Here is a 22,009-nt window from a genome sequence, read left to right as displayed (position 1 = left end):
TGCACCTATCTTCAAATGAATTAAAGATAGGTATAATTCAATGAAACATATCTTTAACTGAATTAAAGATAGGTGTAATTCCATTAAAGATAGGTATAAATCATTTGAACCTAGGTTTAATTATTTAGAGATAGGTATAATTATTTACACCTATCTTTAATTCATTTAGACCTATCTTTAATTCAGTTGTACCTATCTTTAATTCAATTGAAGATAGGTACAATAATTTGAAGATAGGTACAATTATTTGAAGATAGGTACAATTATTTGAAGATAGGTTCAAATATTTGAATATATGTTAATTTGGCGTTCCATATGCTTTAGCCTTTAATTTTAATTCATTTCACGGCTGTACTAGTCACGCCGTGAAATGAACTGAAGTATTTTCCAGCAAGTTCTTAGCTTTTAAGCGTCCTTCAACTAAAAATAAGCTTACTTTTCGGGGCTTGTCGGGAAAACCCGTAATATTATCAATATAACCTTCGACCGTCTTCGTTAAGTTCCGTTGGGTGTTATTCTCACGGCGGCCGCTCGTCGGAGTTTACGGAGACAGCCGAGTGTTTGGTTGAACAGACTGAGTTTTTCATCGGGCACGAACTTCGGGATTTCGAGAACAGTGAGTCTGGAAATGTCGAGAATTTTCTATTTTAAGTTGTATATATTTGCAGACATGCGCCTTTTCAATCATTTCTCAGTTGAGACTGCAGGTTTAAGAAGGGGAACTGTTCTTAATCCCAACTGGCAAGCAAGAGGGGGAGATATATCGGGCTACTTTCACTTTAGTGATTTGATAAAATCATGTCAGTTCCAGCTATTGGCATCGATCTGGGAACAACTTTTTCCTGCGTAGGCGTCTTTCAACATGGGAAAGTTGAAATCATTGCCAACGATCAAGGTAATAGGACGACGCCCAGTTATGTGGCATTCACGGACACCGAGCGACTCATCGGAGATGCTGCAAAGAATCAGGTAGCACTCAACGCGGCCAATACGATTTTTGACGCCAAAAGGCTGATTGGACGCAAATTCAACGATGAGAGTGTGCAGGCGGACATGAAACACTGGCCATTTAAAGTCGTCAATGACGGAGGAAAGCCCAAGTTAGAAGTAGAATACAAGCATGAGAAAAAGCGATTTACACCTGAGGAAATCAGTTCCATGGTGTTAACCAAAATGAAGGAGACAGCAGAGGCTTACTTAGGACAGAAGGTTACGGAAGCTGTTATTACAGTCCCAGCATATTTCAATAATGCTCAGAGAGAGGCCACCAAAGATGCTGGACTGATAGCTGGGCTCAATGTTCTGAGGATTGTGAATGAACCCACGGCTGCCGCGTTGGCATACGGACTTGACAAGAACCTTAAAGATGAGAAGAATGTGCTAATTTTCGATCTAGGAGGAGGAACATTTGATGTTTCCATCCTAACTATAGACCAAGGCTCCATGTTTGAGGTTCGTTCTACAGCAGGTGACACTCATCTGGGAGGTGAAGATTTTGACAACAGAATGGTGAACCACTTTGTACAAGAATTTAAGCGCAAGTACGGTAAAGACATTTCCAACAATCAGCGTGCATTGAGACGACTTAGATCTGCATGTGAACGTGCAAAGAGGACACTGTCAAGCAGCTCTGATGCCAACATTGAGATTGACTCCCTCTTTGAAGGAATAGACTTTTATAGTAAGATAACAAGGGCCAGATTTGAGGACTTGTGTTCCGATTTGTTCCGTTCTACACTGGAACCTGTAGAAAAAGCACTTAAGGATGCTAAGCTGGATAAATCCAAAATCCATGAAGTGGTTCTGGTAGGTGGCTCAACAAGAATTCCAAAAATCCAAAAACTGCTGCAAGATTTCATGGCCGGTAAGGAATTGAACAAATCCATCAACCCAGACGAAGCCGTGGCTTATGGTGCTGCCATCCAGGCAGCCATTTTAAAGGGAGACACAAGTGAAGCCATCAAAGACGTTCTTCTGGTAGATGTCACTCCACTTTCTTTGGGCATTGAAACTGCTGGAGGAGTCATGACCAAAATTATTGAAAGGAATGCAAAAATTCCCTGCAAGGCATCTCAAACTTTTACTACATATGCCGATAACCAACCAGGAGTGTCCATTCAGGTATTTGAGGGTGAAAGAGCAATGACCAAAGACAATAACAAACTGGGTAAATTCGAACTAAATGGAATTCCTCCAGCCCCTCGTGGTGTCCCACAGATAGAAGTGGAATTTAATATAGATGCGAATGGAATCTTGCACGTCTCGGCCATGGACAAAAGTACAGGGAAATCCAACAAAATCACTATCACTAATGACAAGGGTCGCCTAAGTAAAGCTGACATTGACAGGATGGTGAATGAGGCAGAGAAGTATAAAGATGAAGACGAGAAACAGCGGCAAAAGATAGCAGCACGAAATCAGCTGGAGTCGTATGTTTTCTCTGTCAAACAGGCAGCAGAAGAACACGGAGATAAACTTCCACCAGAAGATAAGGAGAAAGCCACCAGCATTTGCAGTGAAACTTTGTCTTGGCTGGATAGCAATGCTCTAGCAGAAACGGACGAGTTCGAGTTCAAGCTAAAAGAAGTGCAGAAAGTGTGTTCTCCGATCATGGCAAAACTTCACGGAGGTGGTCAGAGTCAATCGGGGGGCCCTAGTCAGGGTGGGGGACCCACTGTTGAGGAAATGGACTAAACCTATGAATAAGCGATTACTTACACAAACTTGTGATTAAAGCGATTATCTACACAAATTTTATGTGCCATATTTAATTGGAACCTTTTTTTCATGATTGTCCTTAAAAAAAAATGTTGAAAACCAAGTTGCTTGTTTTGCTTGTTCCAAATTCTGATATTGTATAGATGAAAATGCATGTTGAGTGTCTTTTTTTTTTTTTAATGAATATTAAATGGCTTGTAATTAAAGATGCATATGATTTTTTTTTTTGGTTAATGTTTTTGTATCGTATCTATTGACTACCCCAGCTGAATGTGGCAATACAGTTGAAAGCCTGTTAAAGGTTGAGTATTATAGAAGTGATAGCAGATATATGTCAAAGTGGTTCAACTTATGATGCCAGAATGGATGGGCTATGAGTTAATGTGTTGATCATATAATTGTGGATTTTACAAAGGAGAGTTATTTAAAAGCCATATATGGCGTTATCTGAGCTAAAAAATAAAAATACAAGATTGAGTGTAGATAAACATAATATAAGTTATTTACGTTCAAATTAAAATTTTCACCGATTTTGAACTTGAATAACCTCATGTTTCCTTAGTTAACTTGACTTTTTAAATTCAGAGTTGGTAAATAAATCGGTTATTGTTTTAAATTTCTAATATCTTTGAAATGTGATTGATTTAAATTATGTAATTTACAGGAACATCCTATCTTTATATAAAGTAAAAAAAAAAAATAAAAAGATCTTAATAATTTTAGTTAGTCTTGTAAAAAAATATTCCATATATGACTTTAAACAACGTGTTTCAAGGAAGGCATGTGTCGCCTGATATAACACCATAATGTGTGGTATTTAGTTGCAAACTAGTTTTGTATAGCTCATGCTGGAAAGAAAGAGAATCGATGAATATTAAGAATGCTAGAATAACATGTACGAGAAATAGTGATATTCAGATAGAAATCTTGATTTCTCAAGCCTCTTACTAAAATGAATAATGAAATAAGAAATTATGTATTCTGTTCGTATGTATTTAATTCAACAACCCTTCAGATTCGTAAAAATGGTAAGACTTCCGCATGCAATTGTCTGTCTACAACTTTATTTGAAGTACGATCCATTTGGGTATACAGATCCCAATGTATTTTCCAAGTATTTACAAGGCTGTAACTAGGCCTAAATATTTAGTGAGGCAAGGGTCTTCTCACAACGTACAAGTAGGTTCCCAGCAGGTACAGGGCAGCGCCCTGGTTATTGTCCCAGGAATGGGTTGGAGCCCACAGGAAGCTCCTAGTTTTTAGAAAATGGAAGACAATTTCCAAGTTTTCACTTGCTTTTTAAGATAGACTTTGCCGTATAAATATTACAGTTTTAAGACTCAAGTCGTATTTTGCTATTTGCCACGCCATTTCTATACCAATCAAATGAAAGGTCATAGCATAGGTCAGCAAGTCCCCAGCAACGTACCATGCAGTGTCAACAAACCCCAAAAAGTAGAAACATATTTTAAGAATTTTCAATTTAAATCGTATACGGTACCAATTTTGATGCACTAGATGTGCATTTCAACAAATTATACATTGTATGTCTCTTCAGTGATGCTCATGCTGAGATGTTGGAAATTTGAAAAATTTAAAAAAAAACCTGCCTGGGCATGGTTTAATCATCTTCAGAGGCTCAGAATATGGACTTGTACAGATCTTTTTAATAAACTGAGAGAGCAGGCAAAAACTCTCCAATAAACATATGTCATGCCTCAGATGGGGTTCCTGTATTTCAATAGAAATGTAAAAAACATTATGATTTTGAGACAATTTATTTACTCATCATGCTAAATGATAAAACTTGATTATGTTACAATTAATTGCATGATTCATAAACCATTTGTAACGGAAGTATCACAGTCAATGAACATGTCAACATTTAAGCTCCATACATAACAAGTTTTTGTCACATTTTGTCAGACACGCACAGTGCAACACCAGCCAAAATCAGCAGCATTCCAACATAGGTTTCTGTAAAATATCATACAGAAATCATATTATATGGATATCATATATATTATATGAAATAAAATAGTCAGTGTAACAGTCATTTAAACAATGTACACAATTTACATAGTGTTATTTTTAGATACAATAAAGATGCATGTGTTTAATAGCAGTGAAAAATTACACATATATTCTGTTATATTTACTAAAGGATCCTAAGTAGGTGATATTGAGAAGTTCATAAATAGTTGTTTCATTTTTAGCTCACCTGAGCCGAAGGCTCAAGTGAGCTTTTCTGATCACATTTTGTCTGTAGTCCGTCTGTCCGTCTGTCCGTCCGTCAGTCTGTAAACTTTTCACATTTTCGACTTCTTCTCAAGAACCACTGGGCCAATTTCAACCAAACTTGCCACAAAGTATCCTTGGGTGAAGGGGATTCAAGTTTGTTCAAATGAAGGGCCACGCCCTCTTTCAAGGGGAGATAATAAAGAATTAGTGAAAAATTAATAGCATCTTTTAAAAATCTTCTTCTCAAGAACCACAAAGCCAGGGAAGATGAAACTCATGTGGAAGCATCCTCAGGTAGTGTAGATTCAAGTTTGTTCAAATCATGACCCCCGGGGGTAGGGCGGGGCCACAATGGAGGATCAAAGTTTTACATAGAAATATATGGGGAGAAACCTTTAAAAATCTTCTTCTCAAGAATAGCAAAGCCATGAAGAGTCATATTTATATGGAAGCATCCTCAGGTAGTTTAGATTCAAGTTTGTTCAAATCATGACCCCCGGGGGTAGGGCGGGGCTACAATGGAGGATCAAAGTTTTACATAGAAATATATAGGAAAAATCTTTAAAAATCTTCTCCTCAAGAACAGCAAAGCCATGATGAGTCATATTTAAATGGAAGCATCCTCAGGTAGTGTAGATTCAAGTTTATTCAAATCATGACCCCCGGGGGTAGGGCGGGGCCACAATGGAGGATCAAAGTTTTACATAGAAATATATAGGAAAAACCTTTAAAAATCTTCTCCTCAAGAACAGCAAAGCCATGATGAGTCATATTTATATGGAAGCATCCTCAGGTAGTGTAAATTCAAGTTTGTTCAAATCATGACCCCCGGGGGTAGGGCGGGGCTACAATGGAGGATCAAAGTTTTACATAGAAATATATGGGAAAAATCTTTAAAAATCTTCTCCTCAAGAACAGCAAAGCCATGATGAGTCATATTTATATGGAAGCATCCTCAGGTAGTGTAGATTCAAGTTTGTTCAAATCATGACCCCTGGGGGTAGGGCGGGGCCCCAAAGGAGGATCAAAGTTTTACATAGAAATATATGGGAAAAACCTTTAAAAATCTTCTTCTCAAGAACAGCAAAGCCATGATTGGTCATATTTATATGGAAGCATCCTCAGGTAGTGTAGATTCAAGTTTGTTCAAATCATGACCCCCGGGGGTAGGACGGGGCCACAATGGAGGATCAAAGTTTTACATAGAAATATATAGGAAAAATCTTTAAAAATCTTCTTCTTAATAACAGCAAAGCCCTAATTGATCATATTGATATGGAAGCATCCTAAGGTAGTATAGATTTAAGTATGTCCAAATCATGACCCCTGGGGGTAGGGTGGGGCCCCAAAGGAGGATAAAAGTTTTACATAGAGATATATAGGAAAAATCTTTAAAAATCTTCTTCTCAAGAACAGCAAAGCCCTGATTGATCATATTTATGTGGAAGTATACTCAGGTAGTGTAGATTCAAGTTTATTCAAATGTTGCCCTCCTGGGGTTGGGTGTGGCCACAATGGAGGATCAAAGTCTGAAATAGAAATATATAGGAAGATTTCTTCTGATGAAGAACTGCAAAGCCATGATTAGTCATTTTGATATGGAAGCATCATCAGGTAGTGTAAATTCAATTTTGTTCAAATGATGACCCCCGAGGGTAGGGTGGGGCCCAATAGGGGGATAGAAAATTTTACATAAGAACACATAGAAAAAATATTTCTTCTCAAGAACAGAAAAGCTATGTTTAGTCATATTGATATGGAAGCATCTTCAGGTAGTGTAGATTCAAGTTTGTTCAAATGATGACCCCCGAGAGTAGGACGGGGCCACAATGGAGGATCGAATGTTACATACATATATGTAAGAACATATAGAAGAAATATTTCTTCTCAAGAACAGAAAAGCTATGTTTAGTCATATTGATATGGAAGCATCCTCAGGTAGTGTAGATTCCAGTTTGTTCAAATGATGACCCCTGGGATAGGGAGGAGCCACAAGAGGGGATCAAATTTTTACAAAGGAATATATCAGAAATTTTTTTTAAAATCTTCTCAAGTACACACAAAGCCATTTGTTATTTTGACATGGAAGCATCATCAGGTAGTTTAAAATTCAAGCCCCCCCCCCCCCCCCCCCCCCCGAATCTTTTCAATATTGAACTGATTTGTGCTTTTGCCTATCCACTGTGCTCAGGTGAGCGATGTGGCCCATGGGCCTCTTGTTTATATGTATCAGTGCAAAAGCTGGATACATACCCCAGTGATGAATTTGATCTCCTAGAAATCGGCCAGATATGATGGTAAATAGAAAGGTAAGGGAGTTAGTGATTGGCACAGCCAGGGAGAGTTCTGAAAAAAAAAGCAAGGCATGCCCCGTTTTTAAAGATATAATCTGCTTTTAGTTTTAAAACAAGAGGCCTGTGGGAATTTTGTCACCACCAGTACGAGTCTTATGAACCAGCTTTCTGTGAAAACATCCTTTATAATACAAGTATATCAAGATGTTTTGATATTAAATTGTCATTTTGTAGAGAAAAAACTATATGTAAACTATATATATATATATTCATGCATATATATGTCTGATTTGAGGTAGTTAAATTTTGGTCCAAAACTCTATGAGATATAGATGACATCTGCTTGATCAGAGATCCTCTAACAGAAATGATTATTCTTCCTACACTAATCTCAATAATCTTTAACTTGACAGATGCAATTTGTCTATTATCAAAATGTCCTTACTTCTCTTGCACAACCATAGCTTAGATAAACAATCCTGTGGGACAAGTGGAATTTCTCTTGTTATTATTAGAAACAAAAGAAATCTTATAGCTGCACAGTGTATGATGGAAAAAATGTGTATTTTTATTACTGCAATACTCTTACATCTGTAGGGACTACATCCCTTAAAAAAGTATTTTTTTTAAAAATCACCTAAGTAAATGTCACAGTGACCTTGATGTAGAATGTGGCACACCTTCTACCTAAGTTGCATTGATTTTAAGTTTGATGATTCAAGGTCTAATAGTTTTCCAGTTAAGAGCTGAACAGAGTTTTGACATATTTGGCCACATCTTCTTAATTAAAGTTCACAGCTACCTACATGGATTTTAATGTGTGACACCAACTTCTACCCAAGAGGTATCAGCTGTCAAAGTTTGATTATTCTAGGCCTCATAGTATTTAAGCTGTGAGACAAACATAAAAAAGCTAACGGATGGACAGACAGCTAGACGGATGGACATGAACGCCGTACCATATGTCCTGTCTTAAGACAGACGTATAAAAATACCACCAATTCATAAGTGAAAGGCTTATAAATCTGAGTATATATGGCACTTTTTGCAAAATTTCATGTTTAACTGTAGCTTTATCCCTTCCTGACCTCTAAACCTTTGGCCTTGATTTCAACAATTATATGAGGATGATTGCATGGTGATTTGTTGATTTCTTGTCCATCATTTCCATTGTAACAGGGAGGAAGAAAAAATGCGACGGACTAGACCAGGATTCAAACCCAGGTCCCCTGAATCTCCAGTCAGGTGCTCTACCAACTGAGCTATCTGGCCACCGGCAATCAAACCCTTCTGACCAACACTTTCCTCCCTCCTTAAAGGTCTTAAAGACAGCTTTCCTCCCTCCTTACAGCTTTTTGTTTGGGTGCTGCCTATTTCAGGAATGGAGAGTTGCAAATTACACTGAAAACAGTATTTGCTATGTTCAAATTCTCATTCCTGTTCCTCTACCGAAGAAAGAACTTAGAAAATTTCAGTAAGTATTAAATTATTTTCATAATAAGAAAAAAAACCTGTTGGTACTGCTGAGAACCGATCCCGGTACCTTCACCAAGGTAGTCATGACAGATTTTTTTTTCTGTTTGGTTTATATATTCCTATAAACTAATCAAGGAATCCTACATTGTAACCCAATCACTGTCCTGGGGCCTTGCTTTGAACAAATTTGAACACATAGAAGAGATCCATGGTTTGAACGGATCTGAATCTATAATATATTATGAAGTTTCTAATAAATTTAATTTTTATTTTTTTGAAAGAGAATGAGATACTTAACAAGAGGCCCAAGGGCCTTAACGGTCACCTGAGTATGATAAAACAATTTCAAGGATGCATAGAGTATAAAATGAACTGAAAGGTGAAGCTTTGTTGCCCAAAAGCAAGAAAAATAGGGTGATCATGATCAACAAAATAATTGGTCTTAATATTCATTAACAGTTCATAAATTAGATTCTAATCTGTTCCCCATTTATCACTATCACTATACAGTATATTAACAAATTATCACTGCTTCTGTACTATTTTAATCCCTTGTTGAAATCTCTTAAATTGGCATCTCTTGGTCTTTGATGAATATTTAATAAGACAAGTTATTTTTGTCTCATTTTTATTTATCTACTACTTACAAGTCTATCTGATCATTAAAACTATGAAAGTACTTTTTGTATTATACAATTAAAGTTCTTGCAAAATTCTCTTATTCTATTTACCTTTCAAGTACATTATTTACAGTGATAAATTATCAAAAGTAAATGGTAAAGGGGAATAACTCCTCTCAGTAGAATACAAACTAATAGAGCCCTGGCCAGGACCAGAACACTTGACCAAATGGTCCAGATGTTCAAAAATCTGGTAAAAATTCCCTTCCTTATAAAAACTTTTACTCTGTTTGCCTCAGATATGCCCAGGTGCGGAGAAGATTTTTAAATAAATAATGCATTTTTACTACAGATTCACTATATTATCAATAGAGCCCCCCCCCCCCCAACCCCCCACCCCCAAAACACCAGATCTTCTGACCCTGGGACCATATGTTTGCTCATCATCACTTTGTTTATCTGCTTAACACTAAGGAGCAAACAGGATTATTTAATAGAATTAATGCATTTTCACTAAATAATCAAGAGCCCCACCCTCACACCAGCACATCTGACCCAGGGGTCATGAAATTCACTCCTCGGGAAGAAGCACACTTGCTCATCATAACTATACACTTAGCTTCTTTGCTTTTTTAACCAGAAGAAGAAAAGAATATTTTCAAAGAAATTTTGCTTTTCACTTTATAATCAATAGAAGCCCCCCCCCCCCCTTCACCAGAACCCTTAAACCTGGGGTCATAAAATTCACAATTTTGGGAAGAGGCATCCTTGTGTATCATAACAATGTACTTTAGCCTGTTTAAGCAATACCCAGGGGCAGAGAAGATTTTCAAAGAAATAATTCACCTTCACTATAGGATCTATATAGCCCCGCCCTAGCACCAGAACTCCTGTCCCCAGGGCCATGAATTTCACAATTTTGGAAGAGGCATCCTTGCTTATCATAATGTCACAGGGTGAATTATAATTAATTAATTAATATTACTAATTATCATTCATATCATATTCATACATTTGTCTAAGGCATTATATTATTATAGTAACTAGTGAATTCCGTTCTCACTACGGAATTTACTATGTTCATTCATTGCCTTATTCATTCATTCATTCATTTATACGGGTGAGTGGTCAGTGAGAGTACGGGTGTGTGAGTGGTCAAACTGGTTTTATTCTGTCCCCTGCGCATTCGCGCCAATACTAATTCTCAAGCACTCCAACCTAAGACTTTGGGGAGAGAAGACGCTCTCTCTCCCCAACACAACTTTATCTCACGATAATTGTGAACTTTGTCTAGGATTTACGGTAAGAAATAACTGGTAAATTATTTCTAAGGATTCAATTACTATTCAATATCTATTTGATCATTTTATTTCAATCAAGTATTTTATAAATTCTCCAAATTTATAAAATTTAAATTATGATCCGTGTAAAAGTGTGAGTGAGGCGAGAGATATTTAATACCTGTTGTTATATTTCAGGTCACCCTTCCTTCTATATTATAAAATTCCACAATCGTAGAATATATATTATATATAAACATCGAACCCAGCAGTCGTGTTGTGTTGTATTTTACCACATATATAAGGCTGTGACAATGGCGCCCAAGACACAAAGAGAACTATGATAATAGAGTCCGATTCTCAAAGTTAGAGATCGGAGACAGGGTTCTAGTTCGTCTTTTAGTAAAGACTGGAAAAAGTAAACTATCTGATAAATGGGAAAAAGATCCATATGTTGTGTTAGATATTCCCAATAGTGACATTCCTATTTATAAAGTACAGAAGTCATCTGGCAAAGGACCAGTAAGATTACTTCACAGAAACTTACTGTTACCTTTTATGTTCTTGTCAGATGATGACTGTCTTACAAATGATAAGACCAAGAAAAGTAAGAAAACTGTTAAACAAAAACATAGTGTGTTTACAGAAAGTGGAACAGATTCTGAATCAAGTGATTCTGAATCAGAAGTGTTACTGGTGACAAAACCAGCGAATACAAATAAGTGTAAAAATGTTCATAACACTTCACGTGTTAACCATAATACTCATCTCAATAGTTCAAATGAACAAATGAGATCAGATGGTTTGACATTTAACACATTTAATATTTCAGATTTTAGTAGACCTATGTCAAGGTTAGAAAATTCTTCTTCCGTTGACCCTGCATATCAAATACAGGACAGTGGTTCTTCTTTTAACACAATATCGAGTACAAATTTGTCCGAAATGCGTGATAATTTGTCGCGAGGTAGTGAATCGAGCCCGTCTACTATTCAACCAAGTATAAGACGTTCCACAAGAGTTAAAAATCCTCCTGATAGATATGGAAATTGGGTTGTAGGGGAGCATGATGCTCAAGTATGGTATGTGTAGGAGGAGAATGTCACAGGATTATTACAGGGATTAGATTTCAGATAGTATATTTCAGATAGTCAGTTGTATATAGTTTTATGACGTAGATATCTAAAGTTGATAGTTTTAGGACGTATGTGATAGTTGATAGTTTTATGATTTACATGATCGCTAGTTGATCATATTTCCTAGATTTTAGATACTTTATTAATCATGGATTGCTTTTCAGCTTAGCCATTCATGATTCCAGTTTATGACAATAATACATTGATATGAATTGATTGAATGATTTTGTATTTCAGCTTGTGCTAATACAAAATGCTTTCTGTTATAGAGCAGAAGATGTTGCAAAACATTAATTATCAATTATATGTGTGTTGATATTTTTAATATTTGATATTTTTATTTCAGTTGATATATATTTTTTACAATGTAATTTGATGAAATGTGAGGACACATTTTTCTCAAAGAGGAGGAGAATGTCACAGGGTGAATTATAATTAATTAATTAATATTACTAATTATCATTCATATCATATTCATACATTTGTCTAAGGCATTATATTATTATAGTAACTAGTGAATTCCGTTCTCACTACGGAATTTACTATGTTCATTCATTGCCTTATTCATTCATTCATTCATTTATACGGGTGAGTGGTCAGTGAGAGTACGGGTGTGTGAGTGGTCAAACTGGTTTTATTCTGTCCCCTGCGCATTCGCGCCAATACTAATTCTCAAGCACTCCAACCTAAGACTTTGGGGAGAGAAGACGCTCTCTCTCCCCAACACAACTTTATCTCACGATAATTGTGAACTTTGTCTAGGATTTACGGTAAGAAATAACTGGTAAATTATTTCTAAGGATTCAATTACTATTCAATATCTATTTGATCATTTTATTTCAATCAAGTATTTTATAAATTCTCCAAATTTATAAAATTTAAATTATGATCCGTGTAAAAGTGTGAGTGAGGCGAGAGATATTTAATACCTGTTGTTATATTTCAGGTCACCCTTCCTTCTATATTATAAAATTCCACAATCGTAGAATATATATTATATATAAACATCGAACCCAGCAGTCGTGTTGTGTTGTATTTTACCATATATATAAGGCTGTGACAATAACAATGTACTTAGTTTGTTTAAATAATACCCAGGTGCAGAGAAAAAGATTTTTAAAGAATTAAAACATTTCACTTTATAATCAATAGAGCCCTGTCCTAACACCAAAACCCCTGATCCAGGGGCCATGAATTTCACAATTTTGAAAGAGGCATCCTTGATTATCATAACTATGTATTTAATATGTTTCAATAATACCCAGGAGTAGAGAAGAAGATTTTCAAAGGATTAATGCATTTTCACTATATAATCAATAGAGCCCCACCCTAACACCAGAACCCCTGACCCAGGGGCCATGAAATTCACTATTTTGAAAGAGGCACTCTTGCTCATCATAACTATGTACTTAGTTACTGAATTTAATACCCAGGAGCAGAGAAGAAGATTTTCAAAAGATTAATGCATTTTCACTATATAATCAATAGAGCCCCGCCCTAACACCAGAACCCCTGACCCAGGGGCCATGAATTTCACAATTTTGGAAGAGGCGCTCTTGCTCATCCTAACTGTGTACTTAGTTAGTTTATTTAATAACCAGGAGCAGAGAAGAAGATTTTCAATGAATTAATGCATTTTCACTATATAATCAATAGAGCCCCGCCCTAACACCAGAACCCCTGCCCCTGGGGTCATGAATTTCACAATTTTGAAAGAGGCACTCTTACTCATTATAACTATATACTTAGTTAGTTTATTTAATACCCAGGAGCAGAGAAGAAGATTTTCAATGAATTAATGCATTTTCACTATATAATCAATAGAGCCCCGCCCTAACACCAGAACCTCTGCCCCTGGGGCCATGAATTTCACAATTTTGGTAGAGGTACTCTTACTCATCATTACTATATACTTAGTTAGTTTATTTAATACCCAGGAGCAGAGAAGAAGATTTCCAAAGAACTAATGCATTTTCACTATATAATCAATAGAGCCCCGCCCTAACACCAGAACCCCTGCCCCTGGGGCCATGAATTTCACAATTTTGGAAGAGTCACTCTTACTCATCATAACTATATACTTAGTTAGTTTATTTAATACCCAGGAGCAGAGAAGAAGATTTTCAAAGAAATAATGCACTTTCACTATATGATCTATATAGCCCCGCCCTAGCACCAGAACCCCTGACCCTGGGGCCATGAATTTCACAATTTTGGTAGAGAACTCAATGCTTATCACAATGATGCCAACAGTTTGACTGCTTGATGTCCAGGAGTAAAGAAAAAGATTTTTAAAGATTGCATTAATTTTGGTGGTTTTAGCCACACCCCTCAGGCCCCAGGGGGGCAGGGACCATGAAATTCACAATTTTTGTTCCCCTTCACCCATAGATGCTATATGCCAAATTTAGTTGAAATTGGTTGAGCGGTTTCAGAGAAGAAGCTAAAAATGTTCAAATGTTAACGCACGACGCACGCCGACGGACAAAAATGGATAGCAATAGGTCACCTGAGTGACTCAGGTGACCTAAAAACTTATTTTTCTCTATTACCTGGTATTCAATCACTTTGTAAAGGGCATGCATGGCCTTCATTTAAAGAAGCTTCTGATTTTTCTCTTTTAAGTATAAAACTTCATGACATGCATAGGAATTTTTTCTTAACCATTAGGTAAAAATTGTGTGGGTGAAAGAAAAATGTTTACAATTATTCACATTTTCTACAAGGTCTATAGAATGATACAAGAGGCCCAAGGGCCTTAACGGTCACCTGAGTATAAAACAACAATCCATAGAAGATCCATAGAGTATAAAATAAACTGATAGAAGAAGCTTTTGTAAATCTTTGATTGTCCATTGTGGCCCAACCCTATCCCCAGATTCCAGATTCATGATTTGAACAAATTTGAATATATACTAGCTGAGGATGTTTCCATGTAAATATAACCAATCATGGCTTTGCTGTTCTTGAGAAAAGAATTTTTTCAAGATTTTTCCTACATTTTCCAATGTAAAACTTTCATTGTCCATTGTGGCCCACCCTACCCCTGGGGATCATGGTTTTAACAAACTTGAATCTACACTACCTGAAGATGTTTCCACATTTCATCTTTCTTGGCCCAGTGGTTCTGGATAAGAAGACTTTTCCAATGTATTCCCATGTAAAACTTTGATCATCATGATTTGAAAAAAACTAGAATCTACACTACCTGAGGATGTTTCCAGATAAGTTTTATCTTTTTTGGTTCTGGAGAATCATATCAAAATGACTAATCATGGCTTTGCTGTTCTTGAGAAGAAGAAATTTTCCTATATATTCCTATGTAAGACTTTGATTCCCCATTGTGGCCCCATCCTACCCTGGGGGGTCATGATTTGAACAAACTTGAATCTACACTACCTGAGGATGCTTCCATATATTAACCAATCATGGCTCTGTTGTTCCTGAGAAGAAGATTTTAAAAGATTTTTCCTATATATTTCTATGTAAAACTTTGATCATCCATTGTGGCCCCACCCTACCCCCAGGGGTCATGATTAGAACAAACTTGAATCTACACTACCTGAGAATGCTTCCATATAAATAGGACTCATCATGGCTTTGCTGTTCTTGAGAAGAAGATTTTAAAAGATTTTTCCTATATAATTTCTCTGTAAACTTTGATCATCCATTGTGGCCCCGCCCTACCCCCGGGGGGTCATGATTTGAACAAACTTGAATCTACACTACCTGAGAATGCTTCCACATAAATATGACTCATCATGGCTTTGCTGTTCTTGAGAAGAAGATTTTAAAAGATTTTTCCTATATAATTTCTATGTAAACTTTGATCCTCCATTGTGGCCCCGCCCTACCCCCGGGGGTCATGATTTGAACAAACTTGAATCTACACTACCTGAGAATGCTTCCATATAAATAGGACTCATCATGGCTTTGCTGTTCTTGAGAAGAAGATTTTTTAAGATTTTTCCTATATCATTTCTATGTAAACTTTGATCATCCATTGTGGCCCCACCCTAAACCGGGGGGTCATGATTTGAACAAACTTGAATCTACACTACCTGAGAATGCTTCCATATAAATATGACTCATCATGGCTTTGCTGTTCTTGAGAAGAAGATTTTTTAAGATTTTTCCTATTTATTTCTATGTAAAACTTTGATCCTCCATTGTGGCCCCACCCTACCCCCGGGGGTTATGATTTGAACAAACTTGAGTCTACACTACCTGAGAATGCTTCCATTTAAATATGACTCATCATGGCTTTGCTGTTCTTGAGAAGAAGATTTTAAAAGATTTTTCCTATATAATTTCTATGTAGACTTTGATCATCCATTGTGGCCCCGCCCTACCCCCGGGGGGTCATGATTTGAACAAACTTGAATCTACACTACCTGAGAATGCTTCCATATAAATAGGACTCATCATGGCTTTGCTGTTCTTGAGAAGAAGATTTTAAAAGATTTTTCTTATATAATTTCTATGTAAACTTTGATCATCCATTGTGGCCCCGCCCTACCCCCAGGGGTCATGATTTGAACAAACTTGAATCTACACTACCTGAGAATGCTTCCATATAATTATGACTCATCATGGCTTTGCTGTTCTTGAGAAGAAGATTTTAAAAGATTTTTCCTATATAATTTCTATGTAGACTTTGATCCTCCATTGTGGCCCCGCCCTAAACCCGGGGGTCATGATTTGAACAAACTTGAATCTACACTACCTGAGAATGCTTCCATATAAATATGACTCATCATGGATTTGCTGTTCTTGAGAAGAAGATTTTTTAAGATTTTTCCTATTTATTTCTATGTAAAACTTTGATCCTCCATTGTGGCCCCACCCTACCCCCGGGGGTTATGATTTGAACAAACTTGAGTCTACACTACCTGATGATGTTTCCATATAAATTTCATCTTACCTGGTCCAGCGGTTCTTGAGAAGAAGATTTTTAAAAGATACCATTAATTTCTCACTAATTCTTGATTATCTCCCCTTGGAAGAAGGTGTGGTCCTTCATTTGAACAAACTTGAATCATCTTTACCCAAGGATAGTTTGTGGCAAGTTTGGTGGAAATTGGCCCAGTGGTTCTTGAGAAGAAGTCGAAAATGTGAAAAGTTTACGCACGACGCACATCCGCACGACGATGGACGAAAACAGATAGCAATAGGTCACCTGAGTGACTCATAATGACTAATAGTGACTAATAATGTGTAAATAAGCTTTGTTCTACCTGTTAATTAATTGCTGTGTCCTTACCAGCTGAGGCCAGTGTAATGTAGTACAGTACGGATCCACCTTGATTTATCAGGAATGGTACAAGATACTGAACATAAATAAAAAGGTAAAATTAAAACCCACACATATACTATAGTGTATTGTTAAATTAATATAAGAGATACCCCTGGAGTATACTAGTACACAAAGAAATGTTTGCATTTTTTTTTTTGTAAATCCATTTCAATGAAAGGGATCCCCTTCCTTCCTCCAAAAATTTTAATGCACTAATGAATTTACAGAGTAAATAGGGTGGCTAACTAGATAATTTCCTCTCTTCCCTGTAAAAAGTATATGTACACGTTTCTTAACAGCTACATGAAGTTAGGGCAAATACTCTTGCCTTGAAAAAAAAAACGGTAGACACAGCACTAGAAATGAAGGGTATTCTGAAGTACAAAACCCCATTTTCAAAGAATTTGATAATATTTACTGCATACCTGCATGAACAATTATTATGATTGAGCAGGAATTATACATTTTGAAATTAAAGCAATACCTTCCAATTGAATATGAGAAATTTGAGCTCCATCAGGAATTGTCGCACTTTACCATTTTCTTTAACATTTTCAATGCCACTGCTTCCGTGCTTGATGAAGGGATTTGTGGCACCCCACATTGCTGCAACCACAATCAACCATCCTGCTGACATATCTAATCTGTTACCAAAAAAAAAAAAAATTCAGAAGTTACATCTTTTTAAAGAAAGTGTGAAGTTTCATCCTTTAATTATTATGTTCTTTTTTTTTCCAATAAAGACTCACCAGTGTCTAAATTCTTGCTCCTTAGCAGAATTCTTTAATACATGCAGTTTATTTGATTTTTTTCAGGTCTGACAAATATCTTCAATCATTTTAGCAAGAAACTGGGTTTACCTACCTGCAATAAAAAATGGTTTGTGTAAAAGGCTTTAAAAAAAAACAAACATTTTAAACATCAAACAAGGCTATAATTTTGCTGTGGGAATAACCTTAAACAGAAAGAAATTGACTGTCAGTAACTACCAGTATAATATACTGATATGCTAATTTTTTCATTGAAAATTATTAAGTAGTGTTTAAGAAAATGGAAATGTATCTTAAAAGTTACAAGCAATTCTTTTTAAACAATGCCAACATTGAATTAGATAAGCCAATTTATGCCCCTTGAATTGGGAAATTAATTTTTAATCACCTTTTTGCAATAGAGTGAAATAAAAGCATTTTCAAAGTAACTGCAAATGCAGCCATCTGCAGCATGTAAAAATCTTAAGTAGGGCTAAATTAAGTGGATATTTAACTAGAATAATAAGGACAATGAAAAAAAATGATACAGTCAAACTTCATCATCCTGAACTCAATGGTGCTGAGAAAAACTTCGAAGACATCTGAAGATTTGAGATATCGAGGTTGAAATACATATATTGTGATTGGGACTTCCAGCTCACTTCGACATATCCATGGTATTTGAGATATCAGTGTTTGAGATAATGAAGTTCAACTGTAGTTAAAAGAATTTCCTGATATCTGTAAGTCTTGTTCTCCTAATATAATGTATACTTAAACATCTGGGTTTTTTTCACAGATGTATAAAAATACTATGATCTTAACATAAGAATATGTTAAAAAGGGTCTGTCAAGTAATTGTCTGAGTGTCTGCAAGAACAAAAAGAGTGTCAAATCTTTCTCTTGAAATCTATAGAGAAATTCTCTTTAAAATTGCTAGACTGCTATTAGTCTAAGCCCCATCCTTGGACCTGCTAGACTGCTATTAGTCTAAGCCCAATCCTTGGACCTGAACCCTGGGGTGCAACATTGTTTAATTTACCTAAAGGCCAAAGAGCTTTCTGCCACCATGCATAAAGTCTGCTTGCCAAATATCCAATGATACTAACAGATAAAATTTTCAAAGGTATACTCTATAATAATACTTCAATATAAGAACATGTATAATGACTCATAAAGTCACTCTGGAGCTTGAATTCTGAAATGAATGAACATGATTTCAAAATCTTGGTACAGAGCTAGCTGCTTTTTAGCTCTACTGGTCAGAGACCAGAAGAGCTTATGCGATAGTAAGGTGTCTGTTGTCCATCCGTCTGTCTGTCTGTCCGTCGGTAAACAATTTTTCAAAACGCTACTCCTCCTACAGTTTTGGTCTGATTTCAATATAACTTGGCACATAAGTAGACTACACTAAGATATGTAATTCTGTGTATCGGGTTTTAATTTCGATGATTGGTGTTGCCATGGTTACTAAAAATAGAGATTTCTGGAAAATACATTCAAAACGCTACTCCTCCTACAGTTTTTGTCTGATTTCAATAAAGCTTGGCACACAAGTAGACTACATAAAGATAAATAATTCTGTATATCGGTTTTTGATTTCGATGAACGGTGTTGCCATGGTTACTAAAAAAAGAAATTTCCTTGAAAAACTTTCAAAAGGCTACTCCTCCTACAGTTTTGATCTGATTTCAATTAAACTTGGCATATAAGTAGATTACACTAAGATACATAATTCTGTTTATCAGTTTTTAATTTCGATGAACGGTGTTGCCATGGTTACTAAAAATAGAAATTTCTCTGTAATACTTTCAAAATGCTACTCTTCCTACAGTTTTGGTCTGATTTCAGTATAACTTAGCACACAAGTAGACTACACTAAGATACATAATTCTGTACATCATTTTTTTTTTCGATTTTGATGAGTGGTGTTGCCATGGTTACTAAAAATAGAAATTCCTCCTACAGTTTTAGTCTGATTGCAATAAATCTTGCCACAAAAGAGACTACAGCAAGGATCACTATTCTATGTATTGCTGTTGCAAAGTTTCAAGTCCAAGTGCTACTTTTATCTTCCTTTATAAGTATAACCAGTAGAACTACAGTCTCGTCAGAGACTTCTGGTTATAATCATGCAAAGAATTATTTAAAAATGCCTGTTACCGTAAATGTCCTGAAGCAAAGATTTTCAAAAATGTAATGTAATTTCAATTTACATATGACAACTTATCCCCACTGCTGGACCTATAAAACTTTGGACCCAGGGCCAATTAATTTTATGATTTTACTTAAAGGTTAAATACTCATTGTATTCAAGCAAGTAATTTACCTGCTAGCTGTCCATAAGTATTAAAGAGAACTATTTTCACAGGTGTAATTTATTTTCAATATGACATGACCAACTTATCCCCATCCAGAGGTCTGACCCAGATTCCAGAAGCCACGAATTTTAGTTTTGGTATAAAAGACTCATTGCTCATTACACATTACAAACATGCACACAATTTGATTCCTTGGTATTGATGAAAAAATAAAGATTTTCTCATATTTCATTTTCAATATATGACCTTCAACCCAGAGGATATGAATTTTACAGTTCTGATAAATGGCTAATTGCTTATTTTAATTATGCCAACAGTTGCAGTGTTCGGTAAAGTGTTCCATAGCAGATGCTGGAAATGATCAAAAGTTAACGGCCGATGCACATCTCAAATGCATGTCAAACAATGTCTGATGCATGTAAAACTTTGACCTTTTGTTGCCCCACTTTGCCCCAGGGTTCATCAAACATGAAAATTCATTGGATGAGGATGCACACAAATTGACTTTACTTATCACAGGACTGAGTCAATTTTCTAGCTCTGGTGTACATGTACTACAAATTTAATAAAAGTCTCTTTAGCTGTCCATTTCATATACTATTTGTAAATCACTTTTTGTTTGTGAGAACTTTATTTTTGCATAAATACTTGAGACTGTCTATTTGCTAGAATTTTATTCTCGTATTTAATTGTACATGTATTATTAAAGATTATATAGAATAATAACTGAAATTTATGAAAATTTTGTCTTGCTTATTATAAATAACAAACACCTTTCTAGCAAAAATTTGGTGATCTACAATTTAAGATAAAAAAAAATTCTATGAGAAAGTCTTCATAGCAAAATTTAGCCTTGCACTGGGCATTCCTAAACTGTGCATCAAAAATGTCTTACACATTTTGCATTGAGGAGAAATTTTGACCCATGAATGACAAACCATGTTATTTTGAAGCGAGATGGAAGTACATGTACCAACTACATTTTCTCTAGTCGCCTGCGTGGCACAGTGGAAGAGCATCTGCTCTAGAGTCCCGAAGTAAGGAGTTGATCCTTACGTTGTGGGTTCGAATCCCACTGTGGGATGTGGAGATCCACAGTTCTTCGGATGAGACCATATATAAACTGAGGTCCCATGTCGCAGTAGAATGTTGGCATGAAAAAGATCCCTCACTGCTCAATGGCCCTGAGTGCTGAGTATAGGTCAAAATTTGCAGCCCTCCACTGGCAAGTAGTGGCGTCTCCATATAATGAATGAAAATTTCTCTCGAGAGATGTTAAACAACAAACAAAAAAAAAACCATTTTCTCTATGAATTTTACTCTCAAATTATCTCAGAACCCAAAGTTCTTTCTCGATCAGTCCTATCAACTTTAATATTGAGTTAAATGTTAACTTAAGTATTATAAAATCAGTTTACTTCCAAGTGATCAATTTTTTCTGTTTGAGAAAAAATATTATTTAAACTAATTTGTAGGGATTTCATTTCAAAGAATTGAAGAAGTGCAGATGGACATCGCACTAACAGTGATTTGGAAATTTACTTAATTATATTTTTTAGACATGAATTAATATGCACATCTCTTTGTTGAAACTTTGTACCATGAAAACCTCATGAAAATTAGTGATTTCACAGTTTTAAGGTTCAGACACATGGCTATTTGTTCGTTGACCCCCCCCCCCCCCTTTTCACTTATACAGACCTGTGGTAGTAGCTAATTAGACATGGAGAAACAGAAGAAAAATTGTAATGAATGTGATTTTTTAAAAAACAAAATTAGACAAACCCATGAAAGGGGCAACACAGAAAGATCCAGGTCCTATCCGGATCACGTCTTGACCAGTTTGTAAATTACTTCCGTGTTGTGTAAAGTTAGGTA

At 35.9% G+C, this 22,009-nt stretch overlaps 2 protein-coding genes across 2 annotated transcripts; one reads left to right on the top strand and one right to left on the bottom strand.

Annotated features, from left to right (window-relative positions):
* The first annotated feature begins 699 nt into the window (after positions 1 to 699).
* On the top strand, positions 700 to 2,940 carry LOC133200112 (heat shock protein 70 B2-like). The gene has a single exon (XM_061335855.1). It carries the CDS (start codon positions 799 to 801, stop codon positions 2,692 to 2,694), a length of 1,896 nt encoding a protein of 631 aa, XP_061191839.1. The 5' UTR covers positions 700 to 798; the 3' UTR covers positions 2,695 to 2,940.
* A 1,537-nt stretch (positions 2,941 to 4,477) lies between these two features.
* Positions 4,478 to 21,980, bottom strand: LOC133200225 (transmembrane protein 234 homolog). The gene is made up of 6 exons (XM_061336040.1): positions 21,917 to 21,980; positions 17,811 to 17,925; positions 17,546 to 17,705; positions 17,029 to 17,095; positions 7,213 to 7,305; positions 4,478 to 4,695 (listed from the first exon to the last, which is right to left on the bottom strand). The coding sequence occupies exons 3-6, from the start codon at positions 17,696 to 17,698 to the stop codon at positions 4,631 to 4,633; spliced, it is 378 nt and encodes a 125-aa protein (XP_061192024.1). The 5' UTR covers positions 17,699 to 17,705; positions 17,811 to 17,925; positions 21,917 to 21,980; the 3' UTR covers positions 4,478 to 4,630.
* Between the last annotated feature and the right edge of the window lie 29 nt (positions 21,981 to 22,009).

Source organism: Saccostrea echinata, unplaced genomic scaffold (assembly GCF_033153115.1).
Source record: "Saccostrea echinata isolate AGI-Se365-2 ecotype Australia unplaced genomic scaffold, CSIRO_AGI_Sech_v1 ptg000037l, whole genome shotgun sequence".
Lineage (NCBI taxonomy): Eukaryota > Metazoa > Mollusca > Bivalvia > Ostreida > Ostreidae > Saccostrea > Saccostrea echinata.
Note: the sequence above shows the minus strand (reverse complement) of the source record. Positions and strands in the feature narration are given on the sequence as shown.